The 17,170-nt window shown below is 42.2% G+C and overlaps 1 protein-coding gene across 1 annotated transcript in view; it reads left to right on the plus strand.

Moving 5' to 3' along the window:
* Positions 1–17,170, plus strand: part of FARSB (phenylalanyl-tRNA synthetase subunit beta) — a 78,752-nt gene that overhangs the window by 35,606 nt on the left and 25,976 nt on the right. Inside the window, exons 14-16 of the mRNA XM_040349038.1 lie at positions 528–620; positions 4,647–4,764; positions 13,258–13,410. Of these exons, the coding sequence (XP_040204972.1) occupies positions 528–620; positions 4,647–4,764; positions 13,258–13,410 (364 nt within the window). The remainder of the gene's footprint in view (positions 1–527; positions 621–4,646; positions 4,765–13,257; positions 13,411–17,170) is intronic.

Raw genomic sequence — 17,170 nt, forward strand, 5'->3', positions numbered from 1 at the left:
CTTACCTCATCCTTCCATTTTGCTTTTAAATGTCCTTATTTCTTCTGAGAAATCCTCACTTCCTGTTCTTCTGTCTGTAACGTCACACAGTAATGCAAGACTTGTCGTGCTCGCCCCCTCCCTTGGACTACAGGAGAGTCAGGACGCCCACTAACACACAGCTTCTTTCTCTATCCGCAACGTAGAGAGCGTCCTGACTCTCCTGTAGTCCAAGGAAGGGGGGCGAGCACGACACTCCACACCAGGGAGAAAGCCTCGCATTACTGTGTGTAGTTACAGACAGAAGAACAGGAAGTGAGAATTTCTCAGAAGAAATAAGGACATTTAAAAGCAAACTTTAAGGATGAGGTAAGTGAAGGAGGACTGCACTAAGGTAAAGGAAGCTATTTTGGATTTTTTTTTTTTACCTTTACAACCCTTTTAATTTCACTTTGTTAAATTAGTCTAGAAAGTGTATAATACAGTATTGTATTTTATTTATCATTCTTTCCTGTATGACTATTCTATTTGATGTCTTGTACCTGCAGTGCTCAGTGGATGACATCGCTGATAAACTAGGTGTTTCTGTCTCCTCCACCAAAGCAGTCCACATTGCAAATCCCAAAACCGCAGAGTTTCAGGTTGGTTCTCTTTGAGCAATGTCAGCACTTTTTAGCTCATCATGTATGTACAATGTAAATGTGGGCGAGTGATGATCTAGATCAGCCTTTTTCAATCAGTTTGCCTTCTAAGGTGTGCCTTGTACAAGCCAGGGGGTGGCTCAAGTCTGCTTTTTAGGTACACAAAGCCGCAGGTTTTCATTGTGCACCATCACAACCTTCCAGCCACTGGCATCCTACCAACCAATGATGACAGCGAATGCTCTGCAGGCTTCCAATGTCTTACTTTGGATGTTGGGTGCCTGTAGAGCATCCTTGTTTCCCCCCTTCTCTTGTTAGCCGAGTAAGGGAGATAAACTAAGAAGAGAAACACTGGAATACTAGTCAGTACTAGTGTCCAAAGGTGTATGGAACAATAAATCACCTGCAACATTGGGTAACCTACATGTGTGGATGTTGCTGTGTTATATAGAACTATTAGTTTTTTTTTTTTTTTTTACATTTTAGAATGGGGTACTTTAAAATTGTGCATAATTTTAAATGGTGCCTTGAAAAAGGTTAAAGCGGGAGTTCACCCATTTGTAAAAAAAAAAAATTTCTCCCCTTAGCTTCCTGCTCGTTCGGTCTAGGGGAATCGGCTATTTGTATTAAAATATGAGCAGTAGTTACCCGTTTTCGAGTTGCATCTTCTTCCGTCGCTTCCGGGTATGGGTCTTCGGGAGCGGGCGTTCCTTCTTGAGTGACAGCCTTCCGAGAGGCTTCCGACGGTCGCATCCGTCGCGTCACTCGTAGCCGAAAGAAGCCGAACGTCGGTGCGGCTCTATACTGCGCCTGCGCACCGACGTTCGGCTTCTTTCGGAAAATCGTGACGCGATGGATGCGACCGTCGGAAGCCTCTCGGAAGACTGTCACTCAAGAAGGAACGCCCATTCCCGCAGCCCATACCCGGAAGCGACGGAGAGGATGCATCTCGTAAGCGGGTAAGTACAGCACATATTTTAAAATAAATAGCCGATTCCCCTAGTAAAAACGAGCATCCATCTAAGGGGGGAAAGTGCCCTCTAAGGGTGAACCCCCGCTTTAAGGAACACTGATCTAGATTGTGGTGCTTTTTTATGGGTACAGTCAGTTTTTAAATATAATTTTAGACTGAAAGTGAAAATGTTAAACATTTTGGGTATTTACAGTGCCTAAAAGTATTCACACCCCTTGAAATTTTCTACATTTTGTCATGCTACAACCAAAAACATAAATTGTATTGAGATTTTATGTGAGAGACCAACACAAAGTGGCACATACCGTATTTATCGCGGTATAACGCGCTCCCGCGTATACCGCGCACCCCTAATGTTGCCCCCGAAATTCCTGTAAAAAAAAAGTTATATGATTTTATTACTTACAGTTTTGGTGTCTTCCCAGCGTCCATCGTTCGGTCCGGCGTCCGTCTGCGGCCTCTATGGTGTCCTCCCGGCTTCTCCAGCGCGCGCCTCACGTCGAGTCCCCGCTTCCTGCGCTCAGTTCGAACGCCTCCGCCGACATATACCGAGTGCAGTACATTTGGCAAGGCTCGGCTTAGCTCGCGCTCACGCTCTGTGACGTTTATGCGTGAGCACGCGCGAAGCCGAGCCTGGCCGAATGTACCCGAGTGTACTGCACTCTGTATATGTCGGCGCAGGATTTCAAACTGAGCGCGGGAAGCGGCTATCGGCGTATATCGCGCACCCACGATTTCCCCCTTATTTTAAGGGGAAAATAGTGCACGATATACGCCGATAAATACGGTAATTGTAAAGTGGAAGGAAAGTGATAAATGATTTTCAATTTTTTTTTTTTACAAAATAATATCTGAAAAGTGTGGTGTGCATTTGTATTCAGCCCCCCTGACTCAATACTTTGTAGAACCACCTTTCACAATTACAGCTGCAAGGCTGTTTGTTCACCAAGGTTGTATAACAGACCTCAGAGGGCTTCACAGAACAGCTGTATTTATACTGAGATTAAATTATACACAAGTGGACTCTATTTACTAATTAAGTGACTTCTGAAGGCAATTGGTTCTACTAGATTTTAGTTAGGGGTATCGGAGTAAAAGGGCCTGAATACAAATGCACGCCACACTTATCACATATTTATTTGTAAAAAAAAAATGAAAACCATTTATCATTTTCTTTCAACTTCACAATTACGTGCCACTTTGTGTTTGTCTATCACATAAAAACCCAATAAAATACCAGTTTTTGGGCATAACATGACATAAATGTGGAAAGTTTCAAGGGGTATAAATACTTTTTCAAGGCACTGTATTGTGGTAAAAAAGGGTCAGATGCTGTGCTGTGGCTCCGTCTCATGGCCCGTATGTCGCTTCTATGTCCTGTAGTGACATAGGGACCAGCAGGAGATACCACAGTGCTATGGAAGGTGCAAGATTCCAACACACCAGGAAGGTGACACAGTTGCCAGCAAGGGAGCATCCGTTGACTCCCCTGGAAACATTTTCACTCAATTTTTCTCAGATTCAGCATCTTCAACCATTGTGATTGGGTGGTCTGAGATAACGGTACTCCTGCACATGAAAGTTAATTCTTTCTGTCTATAAGGAAAGCTGAGATTTTACACTATGCCAGGCATGTGTGGCTCAGTCTACATTTTGAAGAAGAGGAGCTGGCAGGCAGAGGAAGAGATTTCATATGGAGTCTATATTACAATACACGCCTACTTAACATTGGGATTGCAGTTCTGCTTAAAATATTTTTAGCTTGGCCACCAGAGGGAGCTCTCTGGGCAGTTATGCTGTTTAACTAAGATTAAGATAAGATGGGGTGCTTTGTTTTCTTTTAGTTCATGACTTACTTGCATCCTGTAAGGAGGAGTGAAACACAACTACTACAAAGTAAGCCCTGCATTTATAATATACACCAAATACATAAATATAATAAAAAAAAAAAGGCCTGCTCTTGGCTGTGAACCGATTTATCTTTAACTTCTCCTGGAGCAGTTTTAATGTAAACTAGGGTCCAATCTACATCCATTGGATCCTGCACATTGCGCACCAAAGAACAAACTGATATTAAGCAGAATGGATTAATGCACACAGGTGGCTAAGCACAATATTGGCTTAGTTTACACTCTGTGGCTGCATGCCCTTCTTCACTTTGTTGCGTATAAGGGTCTTGGGTTATAGATTTCCAGAGGAGACTGCAGTGAACATTTAGGAGTTGCAGATTTCCCAGTAACCCTATAGGTATTGCCCTATACTTCGAATGAAAGAGTTACAAGACTACTAGTAATGAAAAGAGGAAAACTGCATAACCCTGAAGCACTGATTACAATGTGCAAGCGACTGCTTACTTCTAATGCTGGCAGTAACTTCAGAAATATAGAAGAGTGATGGCAGAAAAAAAAAAAAAGTGGTCCATCGAGTCTGCCCAGTTTATTTTTATTTTTTTTTTTTTCCTTTTAACTTTTTTTTTTTTTTTGTCTGAATATAGATCTAGCTTGTCCCCCAGCATGTTTGAATCTACAGTAAGTTGTTTTCCTTGTTAAGGTACTTCCATCTACCTGTACAAAAAAAACAAGACAATTGTGGTGGCTTGTGTTTTTTTACAACAAGGCACTGTTTTTCCTTTTTTTTTTTTTTTTATTAAAATGTCACAGAGACATTAATTTCTGTGTACTGGAGCTCAACTGCAGTACATAGAGATGCACAGATGGGGGCTCTGCTGCGATGCAGAAAAATGCAGACATCCTGCACCTTTCTGCACCTGCTTTTCAATGTAAGCAGGGCACATAGTAAATAATTGTTTTCTGTTTGCCTGTGCCACTACAGAAAAGGTCATCTCCAAACAAGTGTGAACAAACCCTAATTAATTTCTTCTTGCCAGGGTCGGGATGTAATAAAACGATAAATTGGGTAACTTATTTTATTTAAACATTTTTACTGCTATGTCTGAAAAGTGAGGGCAACCTTGTAAATTGCTCTGTGGCATTCTATTATGTGTTCAATCATGTAACAACTTTCTAATCTAATCTTGCATCGTGATTGATTAGGTGGCACGTACAACCTTACTCCCAGGCTTACTGAAAACCATTGCTGCAAATCGCAAAATGCCGCTCCCTTTGAAACTGTTTGAGATCTCAGATGTGATAACGAAGGACCCCTCTAAAGGTAAACATCAATCTACTATCTTCTACCCCAAGACAGAGAGATCTTGTTATTTTATATTATGACACCCTTTTATACTGGCCACATCCATTTCATCACCACCATTATTGATATTTATGTACCTTTATGCCTTACACCAGCATTCTAATATAAATACAAACAATAGATATGATTGTCACTCCATCATAAGGTTACTTGAAAAAGCTCCTTTCATGTTGTGAGTGCTGCCTGTCTGCTGGCCATCTATTTTCACAACTTCCTGGATTCCTTGAATGTTTTGCAGTTTCTCCTCTGCTGCTTATCTTCAATTTTAAGGACTACATATCCCACGGTACTTTGCTGCCTGCAAGCTGTGATTCCTGTATTGACTTCGCCTCCTGAAACTCCTTCTCTTATCACCTCTGTAGTTCAGAAGGCAGGTTTTGTGAATTCTATGACACAGCAGTGTCTACTCACAGGGCATAGTAATACATGTGACAGACTTCATTGAAGTAAATGCAGTGGAATCTTCACAAAGTGAACTAGCAAACTATAAGATCGTACAGATTAATAGACATAGTTTAGAAATAACTGAAATACCATGTAAAAACTAAAATATTTTACATTTTGAACCTAGGTGCCCATTCACACACTGCATTGTAACACATGTTTTTTCATACATTGAGGCACATTGTGGCATGCTGTTATGCAGCTAATTCAGAATGAGTTTTAATAGATGAAAAAAAAAAAATTCCGCAACATGGATGTGTTGTGGAGGTGTGTATGGTGTGTTGTAGTAATGCGTACATGTTACATAGTAGGTGAGGTTGAAAAAAAGACAAGTCCATCCTTATAGGTCAATATTACATTGTATATCCCTGTATATTGCGGTCGTTCAGGTGCTTAGCTAATAGTTTTTTTAAACTATCAATGCCACCCGCTGAAACCACCGCCTGTGGAAGGGAATTCTACATCCTTTCTCCTCTTACAGTAAAGAACCCTCTATGCAGTTTAGGGTTTAACCTCTTTTCTTCTAATTTTAGTGAGTGGCCACGTGTTTTGTTACACTCCCTTCCGCAAAAAAAGTTTTATCCCTATTGTGGAGGCACCAGTACGGTATTTGTAAATTTAAATCATATCCCCTCTGAAGCGTCTCTTCTCCAGGGAGAATACGTTCAGTGCTCGCAACCTTTCCTCATAACTAATATTCTCCAGACCCTTTATTAGCTTTGTTGCCCTTCTTTGTACTCACTCCATTTTCAGTACATCCTTCCTCAGGACTGGTGCCCTGAACTGGATGACATACTCCAGGTGAGGACATACTCCAGGTGAGGCCGGACCAGAGTCTTGTAGTGGGAGAATTATAAATTAATCTCTGGAGTTAATCCCCTTTTTAATGCATGCCAATAGTCTGTTTGTTTTGTTAGAAGCAGCCTGGCATTGCATGCTATTGCTGAGTCTATTATCTACTAGGTCCTCCAGGTCATTTTCCATTCTAGATTACCCCAGAGGTAGTAATCTAGTGAGTAGATTTCATTCATATTTTTTCCACCCAAATGCATAATTTTTTAATTTGTCTACATTAAATCTCATTTGCCATGTAATTGCCCACCCCATTAATTTGTTCAGATCTTTCTTGCAAGGTTTCCACATCCTGCGGAGAAGTTATTGCCCTGCTTAGCATTGTCTGCAAATACAGAGATTGAGCTGTTTACCCCATCCTCCAGGTCGTTTATGAACAAATTAAACAGGATTGGTCTCAGCAAAGAACCCTGGGGCACCCCACTTTCCACCCCTGACCATTCAGAGTATTTCCCATTTATCACTACCCTCTGAACTTGCCCCTTGTAGCCAGTTTTCAATCCATGTACTCACAATATGGTCCATGTCAACGGACCTTACTGTGTACAGTAAACGTTTATGGGGAACTGTGTCAAATGCTTTTGCAAAGTCTAGATACACCACGTCTACATGCCTTCCTTTATCTAGGTGGCAGCTCACCTCATAGAAGGCTAATAGATTGGTTTGGCAAAAACGATTCTTCATGAATCCATGCTGATTACTGCTAATGATACTGTTTTCATTACTAAAATCATATATATAGTCTATTATCATCCCTTTCAAGAGCTTACATACTAGTGATGTTAGGCTAACTGGTCTGTAATTCCCAGGGATGTATTTTGGCCCTTTTTTAAATATTGGAGCTACATTGGCTTTTCTCCAATCAGCTGGTACCATTCCAGTCAGTAGACTGTCAGTAATAATTAGGAACAATGTTCTGGCAATTATTTGACTGATTTTCCTAGGTACCCTCGGGTTCAAGCCATCTGGTCCCGGTGATTTATTAATGTGAAGTTTCCCAAGTCTATTTCTAATTCTGTCCTCTTTTAGCCACGAGTGTGTTTCCTGTGATGTGTCATGAGGACAAACAGTGCAGTTTTGGTTACTGAAGTCCCCCAATTCCTTGGTGAAGACTGAGGAGAAGAATAAATTCAATACCTTCAGCATCTCCCAATCCTTTGTAACCAGATGTCCTTACTCATTCTTTATGGGGCCAATATGGTCTGTCTTCCTTTATTTTACTGTTTATATACAGAGCTTCTTGTGCTCTCCTCAGCTATGTGTCTTTCGTTTTCCATCTAAGCCACCCTAATTGCACACTAACATATCTTCCATTCTTTATAAAGTCTGAATGCTGATGATGATCCCTAAGCCTTGTATTTTTGAAGGCTGTCTTCTTTGCTTTTATATGCATTTTTACATTGGAGTCAAGCCATCCAGGACTTTTGTTCGCTCCTTTTAAATTTATTTCCCAATGGGATGCACTGGCTAATGCCCTTATTAAATATGTTCTTAAAGCAAACACATCTCTCCTCCATGTTCTTTGCCTCGAAGATTTTATCCCAATTTATATCTTCTAGCAAAATTTGTAGTTTAGGGACGTTGGCTCTTTTGAAATTCAGTGTCTTGGTGTTCCCCTTGTGTTTACTATTTGTGTTATTTTTATACTGAAGCCAGTTGACCTGTGATCGCTGTTTGCCCTGTATTTCCACATCCGTGATCAGGTCTGTATTGTTGGTAATCAGTAGATCTATTAATGCCTTGTTTCTAGTAGGTGCTTCTACCATCTGACCCATAAATTTGTCCTGCAAGACATTTAGGAACTGGCGAGCCTTAGATGAATGCGTGGTTCCCTCCGCCCAGTCTATGTCCAGATAATTAAAATTATGATAACACTTCCCATCCTTGCTGCTAATCCAAATTGTAAACAAGCCCTTCAGAGAAAGTGGAGTTGCCTACATGTTACCTGAGCTACAGATAGCTTGTTAGCAACCCTGTATCCTCGAAGGAGGCCTCCAGTGCTGAATTTTTTCCTCGAAATGAATGGACAAAATGAGTAAGGGCAGATGGTTAAACTGATGCCAAACACGCACTGTTTAATTGACCTTGTCCCTTCTTTTTTCTGTATATGAATGATGGCACTGTAATTAATTAATAATGGAAAACCTCAAGTACCCTTTTTCCTAATCGATATACAGCTGTCAGATGACCAAGCTCTTTCCCAGCCTGTCTGCAGGGAAACATAAGCAGGAGGAGCTTCTAGTCGATTTTTTTTGCTGGTCACATAATCAAAAAAAAAAAAAAAAAGGAATTTTGGAGTACAGAAAAAAAAATATTCATAAATATTTTTAAATTGTCATACAAATATATCTTTGCATTGAAATCTTTATTATTTTGTGGAAATAACTTGGTGTGGGGGGATTTCTGCCAGTCACAGGCTGTTTTATGTCCCTCCAGCCTGTGTCTTAGAATAAGAGGGAGGTGAAGCCTCTGTTAATCTACATGTAATATCCCACCCCATTGTGTTTAGCTGGTTAGTGGACATGGAGGAGGGGGGGGGGGGGGTGTGGACTGTCATTTACCATTTTGTATATGCCCACATGTGTGACTCTATGGTTACATGGGCTGCTGAGATGTGATGGGGAGGAAATGTTCAGCATAGAAACTCAATGAAAACGGAGCATGTGCAAAGCTGCCAACACTGCTCTGCAAAATCACTAGCTGAATTGGAGACATGGACAGAAGGGGGAGATAGAAAACAGCAGGCACAACCAGTTTTTTTTTGTTTTTGTTTCAGAATACAGAAAATTTATCTCATAGTGACGGAGTATGAACAGCATGTAATATACTATTTATTGATAGTGTTTTATGAAGCAGTTTAGTGACACTTTAAAGTGGTTGTAAACCCTCTCTGACATGTTTTACCTTCAGGTAAGCCTAGATTAAGGCTTACCTGTAGGTGTTTGCAATATCTCCTAAACCTACACCGTTTAAGAGATATTTGCCCAAAAAAATGCACCGCTGTCTACGGCACATGCGCGCCATAGACATCGGTGCAGGCGCACTGAGTGTGCCGGGTCTTGAATGGAATCTGCCGGTCATGCGCGGGAGTGACGTAATCGCCATTTCGGCCAGTCACAGCGCCGGAGCGGCGATGCACAGAAGGCACTCGGAGGAGAAATGGCAGCGGCCGAGGAGGGGAACGAGGAGCGCCTTTGATCTCAGGTAAGTCATTCATAATGAGCTAGTATGCATGCTATGCATACTAGCTCATTATGCCTTTCTCTTGCAGGTTTTTTTCTTAAGAACATTTCTAGATGGTTTACTTCCTCCTTAAAGCTGGGCTGTCCACGATACTCACTGCCTGTACCATGTGGTCAATCTAGTTCTGCATCTCCCCATCTGCTGTCTTTAGCTCCCACCTTTCTTTCTGTGATAGTTGCATTTTTAATTTTTTGCATAAGAAATAACTATAATCTCTGTCCTCAGTTGACATTTTCTAAAATGTCCCTTTCTATAAAGCTGATTGGACAATATACAGCAGTACATGCCAATGCACAATTTCCTTCCACATTTCTATATAGTTAGGAAAGTGAATGTGACATAAAAAAAAAAAAAAAACTGAACTAAAATCAGGACTTTGTGTGTTTTAGTCTTTATTTTTCTTTTCTCTCTCTTTCCACAAAAAAACTCTCTACTTTTGTTTTCTAAAAATAAAATAATTTCTACAGCTGGGACAGTTGCCTGTAGGCTGATATTTGTGAAAGGGAAACAACTAAATTGCTTATAAAGTCTCCAGATTAAATCATTTTGTTTTGTTTGCGAATTTTATTTCTCTGCTATTCCTGTAATGACAGGGAGAGGGCAGCACCCTCCATGACATTGCTGTCTTACTTGGCTTTTTGTTAATCTATGGGTACTTAAAGACTCTAATTATCTTATATGTCTGGTTTTCTGTCACAACTTAGAATTTAAATTTCATTTTTTGGATTTTAAGTGTTGTATAGTCCAAAAAATACTGAAAAAGACGCTCTCCCTTAAAATTCAATGTTGTGCACTTAAATCCATGTGTTTTAGATGAGTTGAAGTGCGTATTTACAAACATTTTCTGTGTTATTTTCCAAGGGGAAAGAGAAAAGGGATGTGGTTGTGCACATTTGTGCAGCTGCATATGATCGAGCAGCCTACACGCCTTTTGTAAGTTCCTTCATGCACCATTACCTTGCTTTTGGTGCAGTTTTTAAGCGTGGTATAGTGAGCCTAAACACAATGGAATGAATGGGGTGACCCCATTTGGTCATGGTAAAAGTTCCTGAGCTTTTTACTGTTCACCACCAGGGGGCAACGTAACATAAGATGAATCCTATTCACACAGGGGCATGGACTGTGCTTGTAAGCTTGCAGAGAGCAGTAATTATATCCAAGATGAAGCAGCCCACAGCAACCAGTCACAATTTTATTAAACTAAAGTCATATACTTGAAAACTAGACTGGATCGATTCTCTCCAAAGCAATTGTTCTTTTACATAAATCATTAAAAAAAATGAATTCCCTCAATGCGTATAAGTTCTTATTCAGAACTTAATCAGAGCACTTTGATTAAAAGGGAAGCCACGAATTCCCTTGGGTAACTGCTATAGTTTGGCTCCAGTATTCTCTGCACCAGTCTTTGTAAATCAGCCCCTTTGTATACAAACATGCAGAGTGTATGAATAGTTCACTGAAGTGCACGGCTTGCTGCATGAACATAAGAAGCGCTTTGGGCCCCCATACTCCGGACATGTTGGGTACGCTTGAGATACAGACCTTTTGAAGCTTGACAATGTACAGCTGGGTTGCGGCTTTCTGGGGTCTGTTACCAATTTCTTTCCTTACTTCTACAAAGACCAAGTCTGCAGCTCATTTGTGATTTTCCTTATCTTGTTTGTCTACCGTTGTATGCCATTCTCATATAATCCTCTTCTCTTTGTCTTCATCTCACTGCTTGCCACTTGTCAAGCCTTTCTATATATCCTTTACATGCACAGTTATGCTTTATAATCCACTTATACATTGTACTGGGTGTAAAGGTAACTATAGATGTTAAAGGCTGGTCAGATATATGGTGGTAATGATTCATAGATGGATGGGGAATATTTGGGCAAACTTATCTGTTGCCAGGTTATTTCTAGTAAACGGCAATTGGCTGGAAATATGGAACATTGGCTAATCAATTTTTTCCCAAGATCCATCACCTAATAGGTAACTGATGAGGGGGTCATCATCAGATAAAGGAACAACTGTCTTTCTTCTATGGCTGCTTCAAGCTTTTTAGAGTAATAATAATCATCTGTACTGTTGGCCAATCTGCTTTATGCTTGATATTTAAATGTCAGAGACTCAGTACACATTAACCTGTATTTCCTTCTCGTACAAAGATGCACATATTACATGAATAGGCATAGAAACTTCACATCTAGGGCGAATCTTTTACAAGATTAAGGGCCAGTTTCCACTGCAGTGATGTCACAGTGCATGTGATTTGCACCGCACTGCGGTGCAAATCACATGCGATATCTGTGCCATGTGAATTCAGCCATACAGCTTGTATGGCTGAATTGGCATCATACTTGGAGCAAACTCTGTCGGGACCCTTTTTTGGTCCACACCAGGATCGGATTGCATGGGTGTTCACATGCGATCCGATTTCTGTCCGAATTGACAGTTCACACTGCGATATGCAAACCAATCTGGAGGTGTCATTAAAGCAGGGGTTCACCCTATAAACAAAAACATTTTTTTTTTTTCTTCTAGCATAAAATTAGGCATAGTAGCGTGAGCTACAGTATGCCTGTCTTGATTTTTTTTCGCCCGGTACTCACAGTGCAATCCTCTATAGAAGATTCCGACTCCCCGCGGGGAATGGGCGTTCCTATCCAGATGGAAGGTGATTGACGGCCGACTCTGGCACGTCACGCTTCTCCGGAAATAGCCAAAATAGGCTTGGCTCTTCACGGCGCCTGCACATAGTCTGTGCGCAGGTGCCGTATAGCGCCGTGAAGAGCCAAGACCTACTCCGGCTGTCTTCGGGGAGCGTGACGTGCCAGAGCCGGCCGTCAATCATCCTCCGTCTGGATAGGAACGCCCATTCCCCGCGGGGAGTCGGAATCTTCTATACAGGATTGCACTGTGAGTACCGGGCGAAAAAAATCAGGACAGGCATACTGTAGCTCGCGCTACTATGCCTAATTTTATGCTAAAATGTTGCTATGGAGGGTGAACCACCGCTTTAACTTTGTATTGACACTCCCAGCAGTTCCCATAGGGCAGTGTGAACTGCCTGTGAGTTGTATGCGATGCGGGAACCCACACTGGGTTTGCAGGGTTCTCCCATCGCAGCGGTGTGAACGGAGCCTTACATCAATGCTTGTGTTTTCACGTTGGAATGTGTTTCAAATCAGAATGTAGACAATTGGCAACATTTTTGAATCTTTGAGATAGAAAATTCTAAACTGGTTGGTTGCTGCTGTTCACACCATAGTGTGTTCTCTGACATCGTGTTTTTTGTTTTTATCCACCTAATGTACAGAAAGGATTCAAAGCCGTATATTTTCCTGCATTGATTTAATATTGTACCACAGATGTCTTCTAAATGTCTGACATTGGGCAGGTTGAAACGGCTCCTTAGCTAAGTCCTTGTCATGGGATACAGCTCATTGGAAAATTAGCTCTCATTTACTTAACTGTGTATATGCATGTCTAGTGAAAGCTAGCTTTGAGATCCATGTAAAATCAGCATTATCGTGTAGACAATAGTTGGCTAAATCTCAGTGGACATGTGGTGAATTCATCTAAAAACTTGATGCCAGTACTTAAACTGACACTAAATGATCTTCTTGTTCTACAAAAATAATCCATACACATCATTTACATAGTGGCCCTGTAATCTATCATAAAATTGCTTTGAATACTAAAATAAATTAAATGGTGTTTTTGGTTTTGTGGTGCTCACATGCAGTAAATATCCACTTTAAGGAACAATTTCTGTTAATGCATGCATTAAAAAATTGTATAACACTTAGTACGTGTCTTAGAACCACAATGTAAAAGAAACCTATGCTTCCAGTACATGTCAGTACCAATCTGTTTCTGTTAAAAAAACAAATAAGCACTCATTATGGAATTTGTTCCTCCTAGATGTTGGAGCCCGTAATCACCGACACCTATGTGCTGTGTACTACAATAAGAACCCTGGCTTTGAGGTGATACATGGCCTTCTGGATCGGATAATGCAATTATTGGCTGTGTGTCCCAGCACGGAGAAAGGATACCATATCAAGGCTGCAGAAGGTAAGACCTCATTCTGATACTACACAGCTATTTTAAATGCATTAAATGGTAAAATATAGTTGAATTCAGGAGCAGCCGTGTGTCTTTGGCTAATTTACTTAATGCATGCCTGTATTCCTGACATTGTATAATCACCACCTAAGGACTGAGCCTCTTTCTGAGATTTGGTGTTTACAAGTTAAAAACATATTTGTTTGCTAGAAAATTACTTGGAACCCCCAAACATTGTATATAATTTTTCTAACACCATAGAGAAAAAAACGGCGGTCGTTGCAATACTTTCTGTCACACTGTATTTGCGCAGTGGTCTTGCAATCACACTTTTTTAGGAAAAAAATATTATTTTTTTGAATGAAAAAAATAAAAAAGTAACGTTACGCCATTTTTTGATGTTACGCCAAGTAAATTGATACCCAACATGTCACGCTTCAAAATTGCGCTCGCTCGTGGAATGGCGACAAACTTTTACCCTTAAAAATCTCCATAGGCGACGCTTAAAAAAAATCCTACAGGCATGTTTTGAGTTAGAGGAGGTCTGGGGCTAGAATTAATTGCTCTGGCTCTATCATGGCGATACTTCACATGTGTGGTTTGAACATCGTTTTTATATGCGGGTGCTGCTAATGTATGTTTTCGCTTCTGCACGTGAGCTCAGCGGGACGGGGTGCGTTTTTATAAAGAAAAAATAAATCCTATTTTACTGTTTATTTTTGACACTGTTCTTTATTAAAAACAATCCTATTACAAGGAATGTTAACATCCCTTGTAATAGACAAAAATCATGACAGGATCTCTTAAATATTTAGATCTGGGGTCAAAAAGACAGCCAGCTTTAGTCATTGCTGCCCCTGACTGGTAATCTCCAGAGACTTGAGCAGGTCACTATCGCACCTCTCAGGGTCAAAACGGGGGGGCGCTTTCCCTGGTGACGCATCTAGGGGGTGCCGCCAGGGGGTTCCACCCCCACCTGCACTGGGAACCGCTGCTCTCAGGGTGTCACTGCTGCCCGATCAAGTGTAATGGACAGGCTGGTCTCCCTCCTAGTCATGCCCAAACAGCATATGTCTTTTCTGCGTAAGGCATCCCAGTGCAGAGGAGGCCCTGGACTGGGGGTGCAGTGAAGGCCCTGGGCTGAGGGAGGGTTCAGTGGAGGCCCCAGGCTGGGGGGGGTGCACTGAAGGCCCTGGGCTGAGGGGGGGTGCAGAGGAGGCCATGACCTGGGGGGTGCAGTGAAGACCCTGGGCTGAGGGGGGGGTTTAGTGGGGGCCGTGGGCTGCAGTGAAGGCGCTGGGCTGAGAGGGGGGCGGTGCAGAGGAGGCCCTGACCTGGGGGGGGGGCGTGCAGAAGAGATCCTGGACTTTGGGGATGCACAGGAGGCCCTGGACTGGGGGGTGCACAGGAGGCCCTGGACTGGGGGGTGTAGAGGAGGCCCTGGACTTGAAAAGTGGGGTTGATAAAGGACCTGGATTCGGAGAGCAGGGTGCAGAGGAGGCTCTTAACTTCGGGTGGGCTTTAAAGGAGGCCTTGGACTAGGAGGGGAGTGCAAAGGTGACCCTGGACTAGGGGGGTTAGTGCAGAATAGGCAATTACCTAGGAAATTGTGGTTAGGGGGGTACAAGGGAGATACAGGACTAGGTAAGTATGATTCATAAATAAAATTCCCATACTTCTTTTTTTAATTACCTGACTTCTCCTCTTTCGTGCTATTCAGTCCACATGACAACAATTGGGCCTCATTCATTTGGAGCATATACATCCATGACCAGTGTGATGGTTGTGTACCACGTGGGGATGCAGACAGGAAGGGATGCATGTATCCAAACGCAGTGTCGACATTCGGATCTGTGCACCCGCTTCTATAGGTGAAGCTCTCTGGTGGGTGCAGATGCAGCAAAAAGTGGCTCAGCATACAGGACCTGTCTCGGCGCCTGTCTGAATGAGCCCTATGGGGAATTTATCTAAACTAGAGCAGACAGAATTTGGAACAGCTGTACAGGGAGTCCCCGAGTTAAGAACATCCGACTTGCTTATGAACAGGAGGCTGCCTGGCCACTTTTCGACGGCGGGCACATTCGACGGAACATCAGAAAACAACGTATCTGCCATTCTGCGCATGCACGCCCACTTTTCGGCGGAATATGGGAAAACAACGTATCTGACGTTCTGTGCATGCTGTTCCAACTTACGAAAATATTTGACTTAAAAACAAACCTACAGTCCCTAACCCGTTTGTAACTCGGAGACTGCCTGTATATGGCAACCAATCAGAAAGAAGCTGTTTCAGATTCTGACTGCACCAGTTTTGATAAATTCCCCTCACTGTGTTTTACATTTTTTACGTCTGACTACTGCATTCTAAGTATAGCACATTCTTTGTTAAAGGAGTTGTAAAGGCACAAGCTTTTTAATCTTCATGCATTCTATGCATGAAGGTAAAAAACCTGTGTGCAGCAGCCCCACCTAATTCTTACCTTAGCCCCCTTTCGATCCAGCAATGTCCACAAAACCTTGGCTGTCTGGGGACTCGCACTTCTGATTGGCTTTTGGCAGCACCAGGAGCCATTGGCTCACACTGCTGTCAGTCACAGCCAGTGAGCCATTTGCAAGAGGAAGGTAGTGGAGTCGAGCGATGTCTATGCGTGTGAATGGACACAGACTCAGGTGCGTGCCTGCTTGGGTGTCCCCATAGCAAGCTGCTTGCTGTGAGGACACACAGAAAGAGGGAGGGGTCAGGAGTGTCGGCAAGTGACCCAAGAAGAGGAGGATCCAAGCTGCTCTGTGCAAAACCACCACACAGAGCAGGTAAGTATAACATGTTTATTATTTAGAAGAAAAGAAAAATAATCCACAAGACTTAAATATTACTTTAAGGTTAGTTGTGTGTAGTAAAGGATATGCAATAGAATAATTGTATTTTATTAAAATGAGTGTACTAAGGTTTGTACATACTCGCTTTTGACACATTAAAGAATATGGCCCTTTAAGCTTCTCCCAATGCAAACTGACCACACCACAGTGTTGGCATGGTGCCGCTATATTGCCCCATACCATTTTTCTTGGTGGCTAGGTGCAAAAAAATGTCCAGCCCCGGGTGCCATATGTGCTAGCTATGCCACTGGTGCGTCTCGCTGTTCCCCTTACTGGAGGCTCTGACATGAAGAAGCAAACTCCTGCCTTTACCAAGATGGTCTCCTTCACACAGCAACACAGTACAGAACAACAGTCTGCAGTGGAAAAAGTTTTTGTAAAGCGGGACCACAGGCAATACTGGTGATGAGCCCTTTGTCTTCTACTGCCTTATTTTAGGCACAGCCTTTAGATTTCAATTTCTCTATACGTTTACCCTCGGAAATAGATGTTAAACACACAAAAAATGCAGGTATCCTACTGTGGCTAAGTGGGTAGCACTTCCGCCTAGCAGCACTAGGGTTGTCAGTTTAAATCCCAACCACAGCACTGCCTGCCTGGAGTTTGCATGTCCTCCCTGTGCTTGCGTGAGTTTCCTCCCACCCACACTTCAAAGACATGCTGGTAGGTTAATTGGCTCCTGTTTAAATTAGCCTTATTATGTGTGTGTGAATGTGAATTAGGGACCTTAGATTGTAAGCTCCTTGAGGGCAGCGACTGATGTAAATGTATAAAATATGTAAAGCACTGCGTAAATTGACAGTGCTATATGGGTACTTCTTAGCATAACATGTATTAATGTGTTGGATCTCCTGATCTGTGCCTTCATACACTAGGCTCAGATCAGAACAGA

Source organism: Rana temporaria, chromosome 4, assembly GCF_905171775.1.
Source record: "Rana temporaria chromosome 4, aRanTem1.1, whole genome shotgun sequence".
In the NCBI taxonomy this organism is placed as follows: Eukaryota; Metazoa; Chordata; class Amphibia; order Anura; family Ranidae; genus Rana; species Rana temporaria.